Source organism: Triturus cristatus, chromosome 4_1, assembly GCF_964204655.1.
Source record: "Triturus cristatus chromosome 4_1, aTriCri1.1, whole genome shotgun sequence".
NCBI classification, from domain to species: domain Eukaryota; kingdom Metazoa; phylum Chordata; class Amphibia; order Caudata; family Salamandridae; genus Triturus; species Triturus cristatus.
This window is the reverse complement of record NC_140585.1, coordinates 1167566527-1167586119: the sequence shown is the minus strand read 5'-3', so window position 1 is coordinate 1167586119 and position 19593 is coordinate 1167566527. Positions and strand designations below refer to the sequence as shown.

General features: G+C 44.4%; 1 protein-coding gene across 3 annotated transcripts in view; it reads right to left on the bottom strand.

Annotated features, from left to right (window-relative positions):
* Positions 1-3444: 3444 nt before the first annotated feature.
* Positions 3445-19593, bottom strand: part of MCOLN1 (mucolipin TRP cation channel 1) — a 147398-nt gene continuing 131249 nt past the window's right edge. For 2 of the 3 annotated variants that reach the window (XM_085654358.1, XM_085654360.1), the window contains 3 exons: positions 10262-10468; positions 8426-8556; positions 3445-5499 (listed from right to left, as the gene is read on the bottom strand). In XM_085654358.1, the coding sequence (XP_085510484.1) occupies positions 5460-5499; positions 8426-8556; positions 10262-10468 (378 nt within the window). In that variant the 3' untranslated portion in view covers positions 3445-5459. The remainder of the gene's footprint in view (positions 5500-8425; positions 8557-10261; positions 10469-19593) is intronic. The other variant, XM_085654359.1, reaches the window with a different exon arrangement.

Genomic DNA, 19593 nt, shown 5'->3' with positions numbered 1-19593 from the left:
ATGCCAACTTAATAAAAGTGGTATTTTCAAAATAGTAATTTAATATCCAACTTGACCATTAGTTTGGATGTAAAATTCCTAATCAAAAGATTCCTTGAATCATTTTTCAAGCTAGTCCCAAACTGAAGCTATGCATTATAAGGAGTCATTATGCATAATGTAACCAAGTGCTTTTCTATTAGAGATCTAGCCTTGCCATAGTTAAACGACTAGAGTTTTTTCGCTGCCAAGACGTGTAAAATAATATATTTGTCCTACTTTTTAAATGCCATGCACCCTGCCCCATGGACATTTTAGGACATTTCCTAGTGGTAACTTAAAAGCATTAAAGAGAACAGATTTACGCCTGGAAGAAGTTTTATTCTGCCAAGTCAATCAATCAAGCATTTATAGAGCGCGCTACTCACCCGTGGGGGTCTCAAGGCGCTGGAAGGGAAGAAAAGGTGGGGGGGGGGGGGGGGGGTGCTGCTACTGTTGGAAGAGCCAGGTCTTGAGGTGTTTCCTGAAGGTGAGATGGTCCTGGGTCATTCGCAGGTGTGCGGGGAGGGAGTTCCAGGTAACGGCTGCCAGGTGGGAGAACGATCTTCCACTGGCGGTGGTTCTGCGAATCCGTGGGACAGAGGCGAGGGCGAAGCTGGCGGATCGGAGCTGGCGGGTGGGCATTTTAAAACCGCACTCACAGGATGCAAGGGCAGACCTGTAAGCGATTTACAGTGCTACTTTAGTGGGGGTAAGAGTGCTTCAACCATTTCACAGGCCCTGGGTACATAAAATACCACGTACATTGGAATTATGGGTAAGTTAATTGGACAAATCCGGTGCATTTCAATTTTAAAAGGAGAGTACAAGCGCTTTACCACTGGTTCGCAGGAGTAAAGTGTGCAGAGTCCTATGGCCAACAAAAAAAGGTTCAGCAAAAGAAGGCAAAAATCTGGGGTGACCTTGCATAAAGGGTAAATTTACAACAAGGGGTCGAAAGAAGAAGGTTTATACTTTTTCTTCATTCTGGGTGCAACAACCCGGGATTTCTCTAATCCTTTGAATGTCCTAAGGGTAACACTCATCGACAAGGGAAGGAACTGGAGTGAACGCTCCGTCCTAAACAGTGTCTCTACCAAGAGGTTGTTCTCCTCAGGAGTGGTGTGCATGTCAACCTTGTGGTAGAATGCAGCATGCTGAATGACCTGCAGGTTAGGTAGTGATGTTGTCTGGTGGAGAAGCCCAGACTGGGACATGCTTACGGTCAAGATTTCCTGGGGACTCTGCATCATAGTGTCCCAGTAGTCATCAGTGGGTAGAGTTGTGGGTTGACATCCTCTATTGGGGAATAAGGACTCAAGTGACCCCTGAGGAGATCTAGACGGATGAGTCATGGGTGTAGTGGTGGAGGTTTGGGTGGAGGTGAAAGACTGGGGGCCTTGTCAATGAGAGCATTATTGGACACAGAAGCCAAAGGTTCGGAAGAAGGATCTGGTCCAGGCATATCCTCAAAGGCAATCCTTCGTTTCCTTAGCACTACTGTGGTGCCATTAGAAATCCACCCCTGTCTGGGGATGGATGACAGCAGTCTTTTGTTAGTCACCGAGTTTGTCTTCTGGGCACGATTGATGGGAGGGGACGTCTCCTGAAACTGCATCCTCCTGCTCTTTGGCAATGAGGCAGTCGACTTTGCCGAACTCTGGTGTTTCATCAAAAGATCGCTGCACCTTGAGCTGGGCCCATCATCTGTTTCTCTAATGTCAAAGGGTCTTTTTGCCCCTGAACGGGACTCAGAATGTGCAGCGGGTGTTGTGCTACGGGAAGAGACACAAATTGCAGACTCTGTGTGGCCAGTCTGGGGATATTTTGTGTGGCACAGAGGGCTTTTCCTGAACAGTGTCTGTTCCATCACTTCCTGCGCCTCTTCATTCTCCTAAGTCATTACAGAAGGGAAGGAGCCCAGAGCGGTGGTGACATCGACTGTTGGGCACACAAGTTTTGCTGACCATCTCTGATGTGTATCGAGAGTTAAGAAGGAATGAGCCACAAGGACTTTTTCCAATGATGGGAAAGTAGAAGATAGGGTTCCAGTGACATCGAAGGTGTCAAGTCTGGAAGCTGTGTTGAAACAAGTCCGAACCAATGGGAGAGTAAAACAATCTAACAGTGGAGCCATGTGCATTGTCAACTAAGGGTGGACTCACCCTACCTCAAAACTCAAAAGACATCTTTGAACAAAATCAAGCTGCAAAAGTCTGAGACCAACACTACTAGCTGGTAGGAATATGCAAAGCATGTGTATGTACAGCCACACATACTACGAAGAGCCCTATCAATGCATTCTGTACTGCACTCATCTTCTATCTAGTGCTGAATGGTCCTTTTGCACCAAAAGAAGTGGAATCATTGTGGTGCCTCTGGAGGCAGAGATTACAGACCCAGCGCTGGTTCAACCACAGGAACGCACTATTACAACTAGGGCAGAATTTGAATTGCGTTCTCCCTGCCCTCACAACAGCCAGCCATGTATGATCAGGCCACTGGAACTACCAAATGTGTCAGCAATTAACAAACAAACAGTAGACATTTCTCAATCTCCTGGTGGGGAGAGGGCATGTAAAAAAATAAATATATATATAATGTACACACACACACACACACACACAACCTCCCCCCACCCCTCTCCCCGCCAGGAGATTGAGAAATGTCTACTGTATGCTTATTAATCATTTACATATTTGGGATATATTTATATATATCCCGTCACACTTACTTTCATTCTATGCAACACATCAGGAAACTGTTGCACCACGTTTCCAAATATGCCATTAATATGTGCTCCAGTCAGGAGGTTTGGAGTTTGGACTAGTATTGCCATGCAGTTTAACCTATGCAGACAGAGTGCATTTTTCCATCACCGTGGCCCAGCCCTCACAAAACAGATGACTCAGTCACTTGTTCTTCCCAGAACAAGTGGACTAGGGTAGAATTTGACATCCACATCGTCACGTCCAACACCCCACTTTTATGCATGCTGGCAAAACTAAAAAAAACTTTTAGCAACTCACCCTCCCCCCTTTTCTCACCCGCTGGAATGGATTCAGCTAAGATTCCTTCTTAGTAAATCCACTTTCTTAGAGGCAGTCAATGCACAGAAGTGTCCTTCAAAGGCATACATTTACTATCACAATCTACAAAGAATTGGATCAGTTGAGATGGAAGTCCCAAGCATGCGCATAGTCCGTGTTCTCCTGAAGCTTTCCGACCGACTCTGTTCCTCCAACCAGGATCCAAGAGGGAATAAACAAGCTCCCGAAATAGCTACGGGCAGCATATCAACAAGGTTTGACTGACACACACACCGACACACACACGCTAACACACACACACACAACCGCACCCTCCTAAACACAGCAAGAACACGAGAGCGTTGTTAACTCAAATACACTCCGACAGACAATCTTATAGACATGATCCTTTAGTGTAACTTTAAAAACTACATCCAGATATACAGACTGATTAAAAACAAACATGTTACATTTGCCTCTGTTGAGGAGAAACTCTCCAGGGACGAAGCACATCCCTTCCTAAACAGGCCCTGCCACGTCGATCTACAGCTGCACCACTAGTAATACCACCAACAGTACAATGGTAATTCAGATAATTGTGGGTGATAACATGTAGATCTACTATTATCATAATCCACTGTGGCAGACTCCCTAATTGGCACACCAACTTTTTCAGTCAGATTTTCTATGTAGGCGCTAGATGGTTTCTGTGGCAGTGAAGTTACAAAGGCATTTCAATGCAAGAGTGAAATTTAACAAAACATGATAAAACACTAAAAATGGCAACGTGTTTTTAACGTCAGCAAAAGCTTAATTAATTCTACAAGCCCATCACCATCCCACCCAAAGAAGTGTACATTGTGGTGAGAGTCTGAGCTCTGGTAAACGTACCCAAAATTGATATAATGGAATAATGTTTCATGTTCTCAGCCCACCGTCATTTGGGAGAAAACATGGGAAACATGTTGAACAATACGTGTGAAATAAAGACAGTCTAGGACAGTTTACATGCCTGCCCTTAGGTTATATTCAGCAAACTTGTTAACAAGTGTCGCCAATGGTAGACATTCCTCACTAGAAGTATCACCAATTGTATTGGGGGGAGAGTAGTGAAGGGAAATGCTTTTCAAATAGGAGTTATGCGACATCATCCTGTATCTCAGTGTGCATTATAGTGCATTAGGCAATCATCCTTCAGTAAACTATATAAACAAAAAAAACCTTAGGTCATGTACAACCCACATTTGTTACAATAGGTATGTCACATTTAAGTGTGAAAACTACATTTGGCTGAATATGAAGTATTGTAATGGTTTAAAAGAACTACCACATATAGCAGTATGGGTTAATCATTGTGCACATAATAGCAATGAAATGTATAAGGACACAGTCAAACTGGCAGAGGTGCTTTCTCCGACCAAGAACGCCTCATACTATGTTCACATTTTGTAATAAAACGTTTGAGTTAAAAGGTACATTAAAAACAAGTATGTTTCAGATTAGAGCACACAGATATGCCAATCTCAGCCATTGTTTAAAAAGGGGGTAATGGAGTGATTTTGATCAAGGGGGATGCTTTCTTACACAAGTTGAAATAGGTTTCAAACTGATTAATCAAATGCTCAGCTTCGCTCTACAGAATTCAAACTGCAGTTTGGGCTGCATGAAAACAAAATATAAAACCCCTATATTTCTTCATAAAAATTAAATAGCAAAGGTCAAAAATGAAAAGTGTTCTCCAAGCACAGTCAGGGCAGACAGTTCTGTGTGCAATTTCAAGTAAGCCCAAGACATAACCTGGGTGCCCACTGTACACATACGGTGTTTTCTCCACTACGCAATAAGCCAAGCAGGATGTGGAAGCAAAGCTATCGCTTTATAATTTGGGAGACAGAGGCCAGTTCTACTAGCAGCATTGCCTCTGTACTAACACTTTTTGTAGCGGAAGGTGGGGTGGAGGTAATTGGCAACATGTCTGGATGTCGCTGGCCTTTGTCAGTGTTCACTTGGGGTCGCGAGGCCGAGATTGAAAGTACTTCTGACACGTCAAATTCCAAGATAAGGTATGTGTGTGGTGAGTACCCAGCTTCATGCTTATATATGTGCTGAGGAGTCGGTATCCAGAACCCAACACTGAAGGAATGCTATTTGTTCTGGAGAAGTGTTTGGAGTGGGCAACACCTCCAGTACTAAATGTTTAAGACTGGCATTCGAGACACACAAGAAGTCCTCCTTCTTCCAGGATAAAAAGGTCCGATCCGGAATCCGTTCTATGAGTCACAGCTTGGGAGGGACTCCACCTTCGAGATTGGATATTGAGAAGCAACGCTGGCTCCACTCAGAACCTTAGAGGGGACGGAGGTTATCAGTCCATCCTGCACAAACAATTAGCTGAGAGGCAGTCTTGGAAGATCAGTTGATAACAAGCGTGTCATCGTCCACGGAAGATCTGCTACGGAGGAAGCAAAAGAAAAAAGATCTATGACAGCAGTTCTAGTTATAGAAGCTTGACTTACAGCCATACCCACCTTCTCATCAAAGTGCATACCCTTTTCATTGTACTAGATGTGCCCTTCTCCAAGAGGCCTCTACAGTTCCTACTTCCCCAGAAAATACTAAAATTCCCAGAATCCATTGCATCAGTACAAATGCATCGCTGTCAGTCATCTTGCAGTCTACCATGCACTGCACCTTAAATTTCCACCATAAGTTTAAATACCAAGGGCTTCATTTTCACTGGATCCATTCCCTTCCATTCTAATTGAATCCTTAGCAGTGGTTCTACCATCCATTTCCCCTTAACATTCTGCATCTGTCCATACAGCCCATCTGTTCTTCATGAATCTTTGTAGCTTTCCACTGTATTCTAACAGAAGTCACCATGCTTCATGATTGTTACATTCTTGATGGGACATGACTACATCAAGCACTGGCGCAAAATACAGAAAACCTATTATTAGATTAATTAAATCTGTCAGTGAATATCAGTGAAAATAGACACCTAGCACATCTGGTGAAGAACATGGAACCTTCAGGCTCCACCAGTGGGTGAAGGAGCAGCCACTGCTATTGGTGATACCCAGGACTCTTGTCTTCACACTCAACTTTGAAATAGACAACCTAAATTACAATGCGGACTACAACAAGACCACTCCTACTACCATACCTCTAAAGCAAAAGGTAGGCCCTAATATCGGGGCCAGAGAACATGCACAGTAGCCAAAGCCTACTTCAGAACATTTCCACCATACACCAAACCAGCTCAATAGATACCCACAATACAAAGGCTTGTTGAGATCCTTAACTACTTTAGGGGCAAACGCTGGATGGACAAATTTCCCGGATCAATAAGAAAGGAATAAAACAAGGTCTCACATCAGCAGGTGGTACAATAATAAACTCGACACCGTCGTGAGATGTGAAAGGAATCTGACACTAGTATGTTTACAGTGACATGACGAAGACATGGTGCAATGCAAATTCTATAGAACATATGACAGATATGAAAAAGAGAAAAGAGCAAGACAGTGTCAACCACATTAATCAGAAAAGGTGACTGAATGAAATATCCAATGCCTCACGCAAACTAACCAAAACTGAAGCAATAAGAAAAGGAACCATGATGAACAGCTACATACCACAAAAACTCCATACCCATTGAAATCAGAATAAAAAAATGTCCACGGGGACATAAAGAACTCATTAGACTTCCCCAGCGCTCATTTCTCCACTATGCTTTGTCACTTCATTTAGTGCCCTCAAACTCAAGCTGACACCGGAGGTAAAGCTGCTGCAGACATGAAGAAATTCTCTTGTATAGTTTGAGCAAGGCTTCTCACATCACAGATCTCTTCAATGCATCAATAGCCAAGGGGATACTGTGTTGGTTGGAAAAGGATTTTTATCCGGTTATATTTTTTACCCAAAGGTTTTTTTAGGTTAAGCAGTTGGTGGGATCTTCTGAGTTTATGATATAATAAATACAACAGAAAAAGACCTTTAAAAGAGTAGACTTGTATCACTGACACAGTCTTCGACAGGTTCCAATCCTTCCGTCTCAATCAGAGTCAACTAAAATGGTTCACTGGTATAAAACTTACATATGGGTTCCACAGGGCCCTGCCATCTCACTACTACTTCCCGACAGACACATGCTCCCACTGACCTTAACAACTGAACAATTGCACCTTAAAATTTTAAATGTATGCCAAAAACACTTCTTTTCACATTTACCGGGAAATCAAAGATGGAAATTTAATCTGACATCAGAGTGTGCCTAAACCACACATCGCCAGGTAACGAAAGCTTTGCATGACTGAAACCAGAACTACAATGTGATCACTGGACACAACGAACAGCAATGGCCTTCCTGTCAAGAGGTCTCTGGCCTTACACATTACCATTCCTAGTCCAATGAATGAGGGACCTGTGTGTAACATCTGATGCTGCAAGGGGGTGTAAAATGAGTCTGCTTTCAAAAGCCACAAATTCAAACAATATTATTGCTCTTTCAAACAAAACTCCAAGAGGAGCTTGCCAGCCCTTTGTCACAACAGACTTGCAATGTGGTCTATACAGGGTTCTGAACTAAAATGGAAAAAATTAAATGGGACTACATGAAACTTGCATTAAAAGCCCTCTATGATCTTTCGTGGAAGCTAAGTTCGGCGCAGCATGAGCAAAGCATATGGAGTTATGGTCTAAGTCACACGTAAAGGCATGGCACATGCTACATTCCACCGAGGATGCCTGTTCTGCTGATAAAAGTTAAAAATCTTGACAGGAAACATGGGATAGAACTGTCTGGGAGATCAGAGAACAGAACTATGCAAAACTCTCTTCCAGGCCTGGTAACGCAACCAAACTACCTATTCTTCATGGAAACACTAAAACCAGAAGAGTGGAGTCTAACCGATCACTAGGAGTCAAGGAGCCTAGAAAGTAACACAGGATTGCTATAGTGACATACAATAAATCAGCTTCATATACTATCCATCATTTACTTTCCAGAGTACCACTTTGCCCCCCAAAAATGTAAAATCTACGTGCAACTGTCTGTTGAACATTAACATATCCTAATCACAACCTTATTCTGTAATTCAGCACTTATAAAAGGTATCTACCACCCTGTGAACCCATCCTAATGACTGCTTAACCTGTAGATGAGTCATCCAATTTAGAATCTAGTACAGCTGATTCCGAGACAGAGAATCAGAATAACCAACCGTGCACCAGATTTCCATTTAGTGTAGATATTCCTGAAAATCTTGCATTTCAGTAGCTCCTGGCTCTGCTTCCCACCCCCAATTCTGGCACATTTTCAAGATCATTGACCTTCAGTGCATCAGAACCCTATGATAAGGGTGGATATAACATACCGTTGACAGCAGCAAAACATGGAACAAGCAGAGGTGCTTGGATTTCGGAATTTGCCAGATCCAGGGCTGTCCTTACACTCGGCAATGTACGCATAAAGGGCAGTCACCTGCTTGTCTTCCATGCTCTGGAGCTAGAATAAAGAAACAACGTAAATAAGCAATTCAGATTGCGGACTGCATTGAGCATAAAACCAAGGAGTCATGGTACATAAGAGCCTCACCCAGTGTGTAAATAGTTAATGTTCCACCTAGAATCACTACTTATTACCATCAACAGGTGCCTACAAATTAAACTAAACTCTTATGATTCTGATCAAAATTAGAACCAACCCCAAAAGATGTTCAGAACCACATTCAGCTAGCAAGTCAACCAAGGCGCAATGCTATTGGGATGCCTGGTGGAAAGAAATGACCAGTTTTTCCTACGTCTGATAAATAAAAGTTAATTACCAGTATCACCACCATCTCCTGAAGAATGCTTCACCCTAACCATCCAACTGGAAAGTGTCCAGACATAGGTCAGCTACATGAACAGATCCAAGATGATGCCGGGTCAGAGTGCACTACAGAAATCTTCTCAAATGTATGATAGCCCACATAAGGCTCTTCCTATTAAATATGTAAAGAGGCTAAAAAAGTTTAAATACATTCTATAAAGTGTTCTTTGTTTCTTGAATCTGATGGTTGATACCATCATGCATAAATTCAGTTACTGCTTTTCAAAGGCATTATGGCCACTAAAATATGGATTTGATAGCTGTTTTGGGGAATGACTGCTAAGTGCCTTCTAATAATTTGGAGGCACACGCAAGTCTCAAGATGGCTATGCACGATTTGTGCAGCAAGCCAGCCCACACTAATGTCCCAGTCTTTCAGAATGGAATCAAACTTACATTATGGACACCAATAGTCAGCAAAAAGGCACTGGCAGGAATGGTTCATATGGGGGATTGAGTAGACTGAGATAATAGAAAAACTAATTCAAACTCTTTGTTTGCCTGTATTTTAACATCATTGTGGAATAGCTTCACTACCGCCTTTAAAGTGACTGATTTTGATATTTCATAGAGCCCTGATGCATTATCTCATAACAAACAGATGTGACATAACTCACCCTGTCAGACGCTCCAGCTGTGCCATGCAGGCCTCTAACCCAACCTTAAAATGGCATTGTGTCATCCCAGCAAGGAAAACTATTAACCATCCTGTTAACCATCTTGTTACTTCACAGTTGCAACAAACTTAACTCTCACCACACCACTACTAGCCTAGAAGCCAGCAGCAGTAACTTCAGCTGCATCCATCTGGAAGCAACCTGTCCAGAGCGGCAACTCCAATCTGGTGATCCCTCTAAACTCTCCACGCCAACTAAGCTAGAAAAATAATTTCATTTCTTATGACGTTCAGTTTTAAGGGCCTACACAATTAATATAGCAAACACCTTGCTGGATAAAGCAATTAAAGTATTCACTAATCAGAACAAACCATAATTTTCTTTCTTGCACCAAAAAGTACACAAATAATATACATCTACACCACCAGCCCCACAACTGTAATGCTAACACAACATACAACCAACCAGGCACTGGTTGGTATTTAGAGCAAGGATGCCCTGTGCCCTGCTTGCTGGTCCTGATCTTGATTAGAGAATGGTGAGACAAAAAACATTATTTTGCCCTCTCTTGGGGGCTCAGAGGGGAAGCGAGGAGCATTCACTAAACATCTTGTCAAGCCAGTGGCTCAAACAGGGCTGATGAGCAATGTCTCAATCACATCCGATACCCCTGCACCACACTGGGTCTGGTCATATAGGTGGACAGCTATCAACATACTCACCTTAATAGTTTCGTAGGAGCCAGTGATTACGGCAATGAAGAGGCTGAGCACCATATAGATAAAGAGGCTGATGAAGGTGTAGAGGTAGACCTGGCTGAAAAGCCACACCAGGTAACTGTTCTGCTGCATCTCTGCAAACGTTACAAACATGTCGTCACCATTGATGAGCGAAAAGAGGCACTCTGATACCATGGACAAGGAACGGAACTGCAAGAAATGAGAAGGAACACGTAATTGTATAAGAAGCACACAGAGTGTGGAGGGGAGACAAGGCTAATCTGACACTGTGGACAAGGAGTCTAACTGCAAGAAAAGAATGGGGAAAGGTCAGTGTAAGGGAAGCCTGGCAGGGATGCACAGAGCAGAAGCAGACACCCAAGCAATACGGATAAGGAGTGAAACTACAAGCAAAGAGAAGATGTGTCATTAAAGAGCAACTGACATTATAAATAAGGGGCAGAACTGCAACTTAAGAGATTGGGCATGTCACTAAACAGGAAACAGCAAAAAGGTACATTGAGAGGGAGAACAGGGGCATGCAATTGTAAAAGAAACCTCGAACAGATGCATGGGGAGGGAGAAAATGGCACTTTGACATAGACAAGAAGTAGAACTGGAAGCAAAGGTAAAGAGGAGGGACAAACCATTATAAAGGAAACCTCCTGGAGATGCATGGAGTGTGAAAACAGGGCCCCAGGACAAGAAGAAGAAAGAGCAGAACACAAGAAAAAAGTGACTCCCCAAATATCACCCACTTTCTCTGAATCACCACGCCCATTAGACAAGCCAAAAACATCATGTCCCAATTTACAAATCTAATCATGAGCTAAATGTAGCTTTGAATTGATCATCATGACCATCCTGCTGAACGGGAGCAATCATTGGCACTCACTACTCGGGGGGAAGAGAATGGAGGGGGTGGGAGGCTGAGGTGGGGTTATAAAAGATCTGAAGATTCTGTTAGGCTAAAACATCAACCAGTCAAGCAGCTCAATACAATGCGCCAGGAGACAGTTTCAGCATTTTATGAGCATGTCAGTGGCATACCAGTTGAAGCAAGGTGCCCAAAGCCTACAATGCTCCAGGACAAAGCCTCCACCACAGACTGACAGTTTTTCCCCCAAAAGGGTGAGTGAACTTATGTTAAGTGAAGCAGGACAGTATTGTTCTCTACAGCTGTAAGGAGAACATGTTAAAAATGTATGCGTAATAATGGGAAACATCTGAAACATAAGCACGTATCCCAGGAGGTGGGAGGAAGCATGTAAATCCGCTACAAGCTACAAAATTTCTGGTAATATTTACCACTTGCAGCATGTGTAGATGTAGATCACATGCTTGGTTAGACTGAAAAGGAATATGCTACTTACCAGTATGCATCTGTTCTTGGCATGTAGAGCTGCAGAGCCACACACTTAGGATAAGATCGCCATCTGGTGTTGGGCTCGGATGCTTGCAGGTTGTTGTTGTCTTCGGAAGAAATCTTTTGGTCACGAGATAGGCGACTCCTCCCTTGGACTACAGTGCGCATGGGCATCCACTCCATCCTCAGATTGTTTTTCGCCATGATGGGAAATGATGGAGTGTGTAAGAATAAGAAAGGATGTCCATGTGTAATGTCTAATTAAGACAATGCTGGAACAGATACAGGTCCCGGGGAGGTGGGCGGGCGTGTGTGGCTCTGCAGCTCTACATGCCAAGAACAGATGCATACTGGTAAGTAGCATATTCCGTTTGAGGTATTTGAGCTGCAGATCACACACTTAGGATAGACTATACAGCAGTGTCTCACCTAGCGGTGGTCACCTGTATCGGTTGCAGCAGTTTGGAATAAAGTTTTAAGGACAGCCTGACCCACAGAAGCTTGTTGTTTGGCTTGTACATCAACACAGTAATGTTTAGTGAAGGTGTGTGTTGTAGACCATGTGGCTGCCTTACAAATATCTTCTAAGGGAATGTTTCCTAAGAATGCCATGGAAGCCCCTATTTTGCGTGTGGAGTGCGCTCTAGGGGAACTGTTAGAGTGCGTTTAGCTTTTTGGTAACATATATGCATACATTTAACTATCCACCTGGCTATCCCTGATTTGGAAATGGGGTTGCCTTTATGTGGCGGAGAGAAAGCAACAAACAATTGTTTGGTTTTGCGGAAAGATTTGGTTCTGTCAATGTAATACAGCAGAACTCTTTTAACATCTAAGGTATGAAGAGCTCTTTCAGCTACCGAGTCCGGATTTGGGAAGAACACTGGTAGCTCGACTGATTGGTTAAGATGGAATGGAGAAATGACTTTTGGCAGGAATTTTGGATTTGTTCTAAGAACCACTTTGTTATGATGTAGTTGTAGGAATGGTTCTTGTATGGTTAAAGCCTGGATTTCACTTACCCTTCGAAGGGATGTGATAGCAATAAGGAAAGCCACTTTCCATGTAAGGAATTTTAGTTTGCATTTATTCAGAGGTTCAAATGGGGGACCCATGAGCCTAGTGAGAACAATATTCAGATTCCACACTGGAGAGGGTGGTAATCTGGGAGGAATAAACCTTTTAAGACCTTCCATGAAGGCTTTGATCGCAGGCACTTTAAATAGTAACAAGTGTTGTCGATTTTGTAAGTAGGCTGCTAATGCTGCTAGGTGGAGACGTATGGATGAGTACGCTAAATTACATCTTTGCAAGTGTAGTAAGTAGCAAATGATGTTCTGGATGGATGCATCCAGTGGGCGTATATCGCTGTTAGTGCAGTAAATGGCAAATCTTATCCATTTTGCAGCGTAGCAGGCTCTAGTAGTAGGCCGTCTGGCCTCCTTTATGATATTCATGCAGTCTGGTGGTAGGTTGAGGTAACCGAACTCTAGGACTTCAGGAGCCAGATCGATGGTTCAGTTGATGTGGATCGGGGTGTCTGATTTCTCCATGGTTCTGGGTTAATAAGGACGGGGAGAGGCGCAGTCTTTGGTGTGGAACTAGAGAGAGTTCCAGTAGTGTTGTGAACCAGGGTTGACGTGCCTATGTGGGAGCTACTAGTATGAGCTAGAGAGTGTTGCCTGAGCTTGCGTACCACGAATGGAATGAGTGGGAGAGGCGGAAAAGCGTACGCAAATCTGCCTGACCAGTTCATCCATATCTCTTCGACTGTGGGTGGGGAAACCTGGCGGCGATGGTTGGGCACTTTGCGTTTTCGTGTGTGGCGAACAGGTCTATGTCTGGTTGGCCCCATTTTTGGAAGAATGGGAGTAGGACTTGTGGGTGTAATTCCCATTCGTGGATTTGTTGGGTTTGTCGACTCAACAAATCGGCAATCTGATTGTGAACTCCTGGAAGGTGTTCTGCTAGCAGGTAGATGTTCTGGGGAATTGCCCATCTCCAAATGTTCTGTGCGAGCTGGGACAGTTGGAGAGAATGTGTGCCTCCTTGTTTCTGTATGTAATACATGGCTGTCATGTTGTCCATCCGGATGAGGACAGTTTTGTTCTTTAGATGTAATTGGAATGACTTCAATGCTAGAAACACTGCCAGTAGTTCCAGGTAATTGATATGGATCACTTTTTGTTGAGTGGTCCATTTGCCCTGAGTGGTGTGTCCTAGGAGATGGGCTCCCCACCCTGTGAGAGATGTGTCGGTTGTCAGCACTATCTGTGGAAGAGGCTCTAAGAACGGCCGCCCTTTGGACAGGTTTATGGTGTTCCACCATTTTAGTGAGCGATGTGAGCGACTGTCCACTAACACCAGATCCGTAAGTTGTCCGTGAGCCTGGTTCCGCTGACGTGCTAGACATTCTTGCAAGGGTCGCATTTGAAGTCGTGCATAAGGCACAATGAAGATGCATGACGCCATCATGCCTATGAGTTGCATGAACACTCTTGCTGGGAGAGAGTGTTGGGATTGAAATTTTAAGGTGAGAGCTTGTATATTGGCTATCCTGGCTGGGCTGGGATAAGCTATGGCCTTGGAGGTATTTATGATGGCTCCCAGATATTGATGTATGTGGGAGGGTTGTAGTTGAGATTTGGGATAGTTGATGGTGAATCCCAAGTTGTGTAAAAGTTGAATAGTTTGGTGAGTGTGTAGAACGCATTTGTTGAATGAATTGGCTTTTATGTACCGATTTAGGAGTCTGAGGTCGAGTATGGGTCTTAACGTCTCATCTTTCTTGGGGATTAGGAAGTATAGAGAGTATACCCCTGTGCCCTGATGTTGGAAGGGAACTGGCTCTATTGCGTGTTTTTGAAGCAAGGAGAGAACCTCTTGCTTGAGGAGTGAAAGATGGTCTGGCGACATGGGACGCTGTTTGGGTGGTATATGTGGGGGGATTTGCGAGTTCCAGGCAGTAACCATACTGGATAATTTGTCTTACCCACTTGTCTGTTTTAATGGAATTCCAGACAGGTAGGAACTGTAAGAGTCTTCCCCCGACTGGAGTGGAATGGTCTGGGGGGAGTGGAGGAAAGTCACTGTTTAGTGGCGGGGGAGGTGCGAGTGTTGGTATTGCCTCAACCTCTTCCCTGTTGTTTCCCCTATATCCTCCTCTAAAATATCCTCTATTGGGGGATGTTTGTGTAGAGGTTTTGAACGAGGAGGAGGTGTCTGCTCCAATATTTTTGGGTACTCCTCTGTAGAAGGGGCGTCAAAAGGAGCCACGTGGCTGTGCAGACTGCAATGCTCCCATGGACTTAGCAGTCTCGGTGTCTTTCTTCATTTTTTCAAGTGCAGTATCTACTGCTGGTCCAAACAGTTGCTCTTGGTTAAATGGTTGGCTAAGTATGGTACTTTGTACTTCTGGCTTAAAGCCTGAAATACGTAGCCATGCATGGCGTCTAAGAAGTACGCTTGTATTGATTGCTCTAGAGGCAGTGTCTGCGGCGTCAAGTGCACACTTAATTGAGGCATTAGAGATGAGCTTTCCCTCTTGTATAAGGTCATTTGCCCGGGTCTTGTATTGGTCTGGTAGGTGTTGTATGAGATCTTCTAACTGATCATAGTGAGCCCTATCATAGCGTGCCAATAGGGCTTGTGTGTTGGCAATACGCCAATGGTTAGCTGCTTGTGCTGCTACTCTTTTGCCCGAGGCTTCTAATAGTTTGGATTCTTTGTCTGGGGGCGGTGTATCTCCTGTCGTTTGGGAGTTGGCCCGCTTCCTTGCATTGGAAACCACCAAAGAATCCAGAGGGAGCTGTCCTTTAATATAAGAAGGATCTTCTGGGGCAGGTCTATATTTTTTTTCGATTCGAGGGTTAAGTACCCTAGCCCGTACGGGGTCCTTAAAAACTTCTGTGGCGTGTTTTATGACCCCTTTAATCATAGGTAAAATTTGAACTGATTTTTGAGATTGCTCAAAAGTGTCTAAAAGGAAGTCTTCCTCGGGTGCATCTGAGTGTATGGTGACGCCATGGTAAAGTGCTGCTCTGTGTACTAGTTGTCCAAACCCGGAGTGGTCATCTGGAGGTGAGGGTTTGGAAGGGTATGTAGTAGGATCAGGTACATCAGGCAGAGGGTAAGCCCAGTCGTCCAATGGTACAATATCCGGATTTGTGAAAGGATCATTAAGATCATCCGGATCCCCCCCTCCCCCTAGGTCATCATCATCATCCTGTGGAGGTGGTGTATGTGAAGGAGATGGTGGAGGTAATGGTGGTGGAGGCAGGGGGGGGGGGGTAAGAGGTCGTACAGGAGAGGAAGGAGGAATGGGTGAAGTGGCTGAGTCCTTCTTCTTTACAGGAGCAGGAGAAGGTGTTGTGTCAAGCTTCCTTTTCTTACATGGCACAGCAGTGACATGTCCAGTTTTTGGATTAAAATAGATCCTTTTTTGCGTTGGATCTGGGTGGAAAAGTTCTTGGTCTTCAGGAACAGGCTTTGGCGCCGATTTTTTCGGTTCCGATCTATGTTTTGGGTGTTCGGTAGAGTCTTTAGGAGGTGTAGTATAGACCTTAGCCGGTTGTTTCGGTACCGATGAGGGTTTCGGTGCCGATGAAGGTTTCGGTGCCGATGAAGGTTTCGGTGCCGAAATGGGGTCTTTAAGCTTGGGAGCTTTCGGTGCCGGCTTGTCTACGGGCCTCGATGGTTTCGGTGCCGGAGCCGGCTTCGGTGCCGAGAGGTCTTGTGTCTTCGGTGCCGAAGGTACAATAATATGTTTGCTCGGGCCAGAGCCACCTGAAGGCTTGTATTTCTTCGGAACCGAGCCGGAAGGCAGGGCTTCAGAAGGTTGTTTTCGGTCGCGACTGGGGCCAGCTGGCAAAGTCATGACCAATGCCTTTTTTGGAGGGGTTGGGGTAGGGGCATCGGTACTCACACGTTGCCCCGGAGTAATGGGGTTGTCGGAGTCGTCTGCTTCTGATATAATGTGAAGTTCCTCGGAATCTTCTTCCTGGACATCGGAGTCCTCATCAAAGATGTCCTCTGGTTCCGGAGCTGGTCTGTGTGCCATGATATGGCGTCGAACTCTCCGATCCCGAATGGTCTTCTTGGATCGGAATGCGGCGCAGGCTGGACAGCTGGACTCGTCGTGTTCCGGCGACAGGCACAGGTTGCAGACCTTGTGATGGTCACTGTGCAGGAATTTTGCTCCACATTGGGGCATTTTTTAAACTGCGTCCTTTCCATGAGCCGCAGGCCTCACGGCGCGGATGGGTTTAATCGCCCGCGTCGACGTCCGGAACCGGCCCGATGAATTCGATGTCGAGTAAAGGTGTATCGAAGAAAACTATAAAGGTTTTTCGCTTCGAAAAGCTTGGTTTAGAATTTTTCTACCGGAGTGGAAAAGTTTCATCCGAACCCAATGGCGGAAAAAGCAGTCTGAGGATGGAGTGGATTCCCATGCGCACTGTAGTCCAAGGGAGGAGTCACCTATCTCGTGACCAAAAGACTTCTTCCAAAGACAACAACCACCTGCAAGCATCCGAGCCCAACACCAGATGGCGATCTTATCCTAAGTGTGTGATCTGCAGCTCATATGCCTCGAACACAGTATTCGCTCTATAGCAGTTGCTTGCGAGCATGATTGTTTGGAACAAGGTTCTAATGACTGTTTGTCTGACCATTATTTCTTGTTGGGCAGGAATGTGTACAGTACAGAGTAATGCTTGTAAAGATGTGTGGTGTAGGCTTTACGGATGGCTGCAAGCAATAAATTACCAAGAAAGGCCATACTGGCTCTTCTGTGTGTGCAATGCGTTGTAGGCACAGCATAAAGTGTTTATTGGGCTTTAGCAAAACAAACCTGAATACACTTCACTGTCCATCTTGCAAGCCCGACTAAGAAACAGAATTACCCAACTGGGGTTTAGCAAAAGCAATAAACAGTTGTTTTGTTTATATGTTTGGAGTGATTGATACATGCACTCAGAATGTGTATAATATGCTCTCTCTACAACTGACTGAGGGGGTGGAAAGAAGATCAGTAGGTTAATAGTCTGATTTACACGGTACGGGGTACTATCTTCAACAAGAAATTCTAGTTTACCCTCTGGATCAGTTGATTTTTTAAATGAACTTGAATGAAAGGCTACTCCATTGTTAGCAGCTGTCACTACACTAACTCTAAACAAAGAAATAAGCTTTTACAGTAGGCCTATGAGCATCCCGCAAAATGAGCATACACCCCTCAGGAAGTTGCAGATGTTTAGAGACTTGGATCTCAGATGCAAAATCTTAAGATACATTCCCTTGAGATTTGGGTGCCATAGTTGCCCCCGATGCAGCGTCAAAGTATGCTCTCAGGATAAAATCTTGTGTGGCTGAATGGACATATCATGGTTGTCTCACCCATGTTGAAGCAATAAGAATTAGTCTCATGGACGTTTGTCTCATTTTCCTCACAACATACAGAATAAGTAGTAGTGGAGGAAAAATGAATGCCAATATTCCTGAACATTTCACCCACAGAGTGGTGCAAGTAGGCTGCAGACATGGGTACCTAAAGGCAAAGCTTGAGCATTTTGTGTTTAAGGTGGTCAACTTATCAGCAAGGGTGTTCTCCATTTCCGATAGTACTCCTGAAGCACATTACAAGTTGTTGTTCTTCCACCATCTTAGATTGTGCTGAACTGTACACCTTCCCACTGACCTGTCACTTGTGACCATTGCCTGGACAGACACTCCAGCAGCGAGTGCATATAAAGGCAAGCATTTTGTGCTAATGCAATTCAAGATGCCATCAAGCCCACCGCGTTTTGAATTATGCGACAGGGGAGGAACAAATTATGCGACAGGTTTGACTAAATAATGCAGCAACAAAAGGAAAGGAATATGCTACTTACCAGTATGCATCTGTTCTTGGCATGTAGAGCTGCAGAGTTGTACACTTAGCATAGATCGCCATCTGGTGTTGGGCCCGGATGTTTGCAGTTTGTTTTTGTTCTTTGGACAGTCTTTGGAAGTCACGAGTTCGGTGACTCCTCCTTCGGTCCGTACTGCGCATGGGCTTCGGCTCCATCCTCAGATTGTTTTTCGCCAACAGGGAAATGATGGAGCGTAGTAATAACAGTGAGAAACCCATGTGTGTTGTATCTAAATAAGATGTACTGGAACGGATACAGGTAGCCGGGGAGGCGGGTGGGCGTGTACAACTCTGCAGCTCTACATGCCAAGAACAGATGAATACTGGTAAGTAGCATATTCCGTTCGAGGCATATGAGCTGCAGATTGTACACTTAGCATAGATTATATAGCAGTACCCAACCTTAGCGGCGACCACCGGTATCCGTTGCAGTGGTTTGAAAAAGTGTCTTTAGTACAGCCTGGCCCACCCTAGCTTGCTGCTTGGAATGCACATCTACACAGTAATGTTTTGTGAAGGTGTGCGGTGTAGACCATGTGGCTGCTTTGCAGATGTCATCTAAGGGTATGTTCCCTAGAAAAGCCATCGAAGCCCCTAACTTTCTTGTAGAGTGGGCTTTAGGCGGAACAGATAATGTTCTTTTTGCCTTTTGATAGCAAATTTGTATGCACTTTACAATCCACCTAGCTATCCCTGATTTAGAGATGGGGTTGCTTTTATGTGGTGGAGAGAAGGAAACGAACAATTGTTTAGTCTTCCTGAAGGGTTGCGTTCTTTGTATGTAGTACAGCAAAGCCCTTTTAACATCGAGTGTGTGTAAGGTCCTCTCTGCAACAGATTGAGGTTGCGAGAAGAAGTCAGGTAATTCCACCGATTGATTGAGATGGAAGGGGGAAATGACCTTGGGCAGAAACTTCGGATTTGTGCGAAGTATGACTTTGCTGTGATGTATTTGTAGGAAGGGTTCCTGGATAGTGAACGCTTGTATTTCACCAACCCTTCTAAGGGAAGTGATAGCTACAAGAAAAGCTGTTTTCCAGGTGAGAAACTGTAGCTCAC